Source organism: Formica exsecta, unplaced genomic scaffold, assembly GCF_003651465.1.
Source record: "Formica exsecta isolate Colony F162 unplaced genomic scaffold, ASM365146v1 scaffold696, whole genome shotgun sequence".
Classification (NCBI taxonomy): domain Eukaryota; kingdom Metazoa; phylum Arthropoda; class Insecta; order Hymenoptera; family Formicidae; genus Formica; species Formica exsecta.
In genome coordinates, this window is record NW_021853462.1 from 158,046 (window position 1) to 162,525 (window position 4,480).

The following is a 4,480-nucleotide window of genomic DNA, read 5'->3' on the forward strand; positions in this document are numbered from 1 at the left end:
ATTTATCTAATTTTAATTTATATTTCTATTTAATTTATAATATAATATATTGTGCTTAATACATAATATAAACAAAATTATTATTTATAAATTAGGAATATAAGTATCTTTAATTCATCTGTTTTCATAAGATAGGTATGTATCATTGATTTTTTTGCGAAGATGTGCTTTTCACGTGATTGCATGTCTATCAATTTGATAGACATATAAACATATATGTCATATGTCTTCTATGGATATATGTCAATATATGATAACATATAAGAAATATGTCTATGATCAATCTCCAGCTTGCATTGGAAAGAGAGAAAGACACACATAGCGAGTCAATGTTTTTTCTTTCTATTATGTCTATCAGGCTTCTTGAGCCATTGAACCCGTTTAGTCGTGCGAGAGGACTCGGAAACGAAGTTCAAAGAAGATAGAGACTAGAAAACAAGATCGAGGGCGAAAGAGATCGGCCAGTCGAGAAAAGAGCGAGTGAGTGCTTTCTTCGTGGTGAATCAACTCACGGTGAAGGTCCTCGGTATATAAGCCACCGTATAGACGATTCTATAATAGTCAGTGCAACTCCACCAATTTTGAAACATCATCCAGAACCACGAGATGACATTACAAGCTGTAAGTTTCTCCATCGCAGTTGGAAATTTCAAGATTATCGGAAAAATTTCAAGACCACAATGCCACAATTTCCTTCGGGACTAATCAGCGACTTTGTGACAAACGTGCTTGACAGTGTTATCAAAGTCTTTCGGAACTTGAGATTACACGAAGCGAACGATATTATTTCGAGAATTCTGTATCGGACATTGCTTGGATTTATAACGGTGTTAAAAAATAGGAACGTAGACGATCATGAAATATGAACTGTGAAATTTATCTTGGTGAACTATAATTAGTTCCTAAATTAGATCTCAAGATAAAATTTCTGGGATTTAGAAACAAATGATTAAAGCAATCATCTAGAAAATTTTGTTTTTAAATTTGATTATTCGGAGAGAAAAAAATATTCGTTCTTAATCAATTTTAAATATTAAAAATATTATTGCTCTATTTCTATATTTGTATATTATATTACTAGCTGCTATTATTCTATTATTTATTTAAACTATGTACAAAAATTGATAATCATTAATTTAACGCGAATTTTGGTTAAAGTTTAAGATTTATTTAAATCTTGATCGCTTAAACTTTTTTTGGTAGTAATTGCTGTGATTTCACACAGATGTGTCAAATTGCTGGTTATTTGTCAAGTTCGTTACGCTCTTACGACGTTACATCTTTGCAGTTTTTATTCGTGCTGGCGACGACGGCGGTCACGGCTAGGCCCTCGTTTTACGAAGGCCATGGTCTGGGGCCAGATGAGTCCAAGCTCATCTCACAGTCGGTACATCTGCACGAAGTGCCGACCAAGGTTATCAAGGTCACCAAGACAGTAGCTATCAAGGTCCCCGTACCGTATCCCGTTAAGGTGAGCAGTTTTTCGAGAAAATGACAACTCGAAGCTAATTAACTTTTTATCGACAAAATTAAATATGAAGATTAAACGTTCCTTCTTACCATGTCGCACACAAAATCAGATACAATATCACTATTTTAAAGTAAGAAAAAGGAAGTAAACATAAATACAAATATTTAGTAAATCCTACAACTTTATTCTCTCTTATTTAAAGGCGGATGCTTAAAAATAATAATATTCAAATAAATTTTACAAATTTGCGTGTTTATTTTTATATATTTTGGTATTGAAATTATTCACGCCAAATAATAATGAGGGTATATATACATTAATTTATATTATTTTAATATTGAAAAGCATAAAAAAAATATCGCGATATATATACTCTATATTTCTTTTATTAATCTCAATGCATTTATCTCTCGCATATATGATTGGTTGTAGTATTTGTTGTAGTATTTTTTTCCGTTTTTTAGGTGCCCCATCATATTCCGTTTCCAGTGCCTGTGAAACATCCTGTGGCAATTCCGGTGCCGCAAATAGTGAAAGTACCACAACATGTGCCGGTAACGGTGGAGAAGCCGTTTCCGGTGGAGCTGCATCAGCAGGTATAAATTGTTAATAAAAAGATCTTTCAATAATTTTATTTTTTTTTAAACACGTCAGTTTTCTTTGTATTTTTATTTTATTAAAATTGCAATATATGGAAAAATCCTCGAAATATATAAAAATCTGCAGAACTTTTATTTTTAATATTATTTTATAATTTTCTATTTCATTATATTAATACTATGAAAATTGTAATTTTCCACATATAACAAGAGACAAAACAAAAAACTTTCTAACTAATTACTACTTTCTGATATTGCAATTTCAATAAACAGTAATGTTTGCATTTTATATATGCTCTTTTAGTTGCTGAGAAAAAAAGGATTTATTCTAGAATTGTAAATAAAAACAAACTAAATTCTCAATTTAGGTGCCGTTCCTGATATCTAAACCGGTGCCTATACCACATCCGGTTCCAGTGCCGCATCCGGTTGCATTGACCAAGCCAGTCTTCATCTCGGTACCGAAGATAATCACGATCCCGCAATCAAATCACAACGAAGGTGCCGTTGAAACTGATGCTGGAAATGGTCATGCCGATCATGAGACGATCAACTATAACTCTTATGCCGTCAACGTTCAAGATCATGGAACGGCCGACGATCAGCAAAACGGCAATCAAGCCCATTTTCAGCCTTCCCAGCACGATTACTCGGCGAATCATTAACTTTCGAAATGCGACAGGTCGGCCGATTATGGCGGTGTAGGTCTCTGTTGAAAGGAAAAGTACATACATCAAGAAGTAAATCATTGGATATGATATGCGTGAGCTAATCATTTTGAAAGTGATTTAAGCCAGATGTGTTAAAAGAGTTTAAGTAGAAGAACAAAGAATTCGAGTACTAAATGATGATGTGGTTTTTTTTTAAATTTAGTTTATTCCATTTTTAAAATGAATGATCCGATATGAAGTAGCATTTTCTAATAGTGGAGAGACGTATGAGAATGTCATTTTAATAAGCTTTATTTAAAAGAGAACTAAAAAGCGATAAGGAATTAATTTCATTTTTAAAAGTGCACAAATTTATATATAAAATACTAATTAAAATTCCGATTATGATATTAATTATAAAAATTTTTAATTTTTAGATTTATCTTCAGTGGAGTACACGTGCACAATTGGCAAATATTACATTATAATAATTATACCTAGGTGCAATTTATTGACTAATGACAAAAATATTCGCAAATTTGAAATTTTCTGGATTCTAATGCTTTTAATTGATTTTAGAAGAAAAAAGAAAAAAAGAATGATAGCGAAGAGAAAAATATAATAATAATTTTCTTCTTTTATGCTATTATTTCTATCAGAGTTGCTAATTACAGAATTGAAACACCTTTGACTATTAAGAATTAAATTGAGATTATATATTCTTGTATATAGATTCTTCTTAATAGATCTTTCTCTGAAAAAATGTTAAGTTTTTGTTTTTGCTATATAATGTTTTAGATATTTAATGTTATATAAAATTGTTAATGATGTAGTATTTTATTTGTTAATAAAACATTTATATATATTAATGATGTCTCATTCCATGTTCTTTGTTCTTCGTATTTCATTTTTATATCTGTTGTTACTCGCAAAGTATCCTATATACGGCTATAAATATCCAATTGCAACACTTTTTATCGGGCAGATGGAAGTAAAAAAGCATTGTGAGACTTGGACTTACCTAACGGGATTGCTCACGATTTACGTGTACACGGTGTACGTTTCGTGCGCAGTGTGCGCTCTGCATGTAAATTCCATTAATCGCGTGTTTAATGTGTCCCCGTTCTCCATTTAATGGACATTTCACCATCGCCACCGCGTTCATGTAACACCGCCTCTCATAATGCGACCATAAAAATTTCCCTTTCGTGCACACAAATTTCGATCTCGTTTCGTGTTCTCGTAATCCGCGGGAAATTAGCCATCCAAAAATGATTCTCTAATTTGTCCATCAAACGAGTCGTCAGTTAATTATCGCATTGATCGTTTAACAGACGACTGTCTTATATAAAGTTACAGATGTCGTTATTCAATGAAATATATAAGTAGGTTATATATATATATTTATTTTATATTATTCTTATATTAAAAATATATTATAAATGAACTTATATAAAAAAATGTAATAATAAAATATAAAAAATCTTTTCTCTTCTTTAAATATTCGTTTGATCCGAAATATTTTCTACAACTTTCAATAGAAAACAGATGTTGTTATTAGAAGGAATAGCAAGAGGGAATAAGAATACACGATCTTTTCGTAGGAAAAAATTTATTTCAGCATAATGAAGTCATAGATAGAAACGTATACCTAAGTATACAGTCGCACTGATGATTTTTTGAAACCTCACTCGATCGCGTTCGCTCGCGAAAATGTCTTTTCGTTTTTCTATTGAAAACCGAAGGACGCTGTTCTCTCT

General features: G+C 31.5%; 1 protein-coding gene across 1 annotated transcript; it reads left to right on the plus strand.

Annotated features, from left to right (window-relative positions):
* Nucleotides 1-594: 594 nt before the first annotated feature.
* Nucleotides 595-2,918, plus strand: LOC115243199 (protein SEY1-like). The gene is made up of 4 exons (XM_029819987.1): nucleotides 595-621; nucleotides 1,289-1,471; nucleotides 1,936-2,067; nucleotides 2,439-2,918. Exons 1-4 carry the CDS (start codon nucleotides 607-609, stop codon nucleotides 2,733-2,735), a joined length of 627 nt encoding a protein of 208 aa, XP_029675847.1. The 5' UTR covers nucleotides 595-606; the 3' UTR covers nucleotides 2,736-2,918.
* The last annotated feature ends 1,562 nt before the right edge of the window (nucleotides 2,919-4,480 follow it).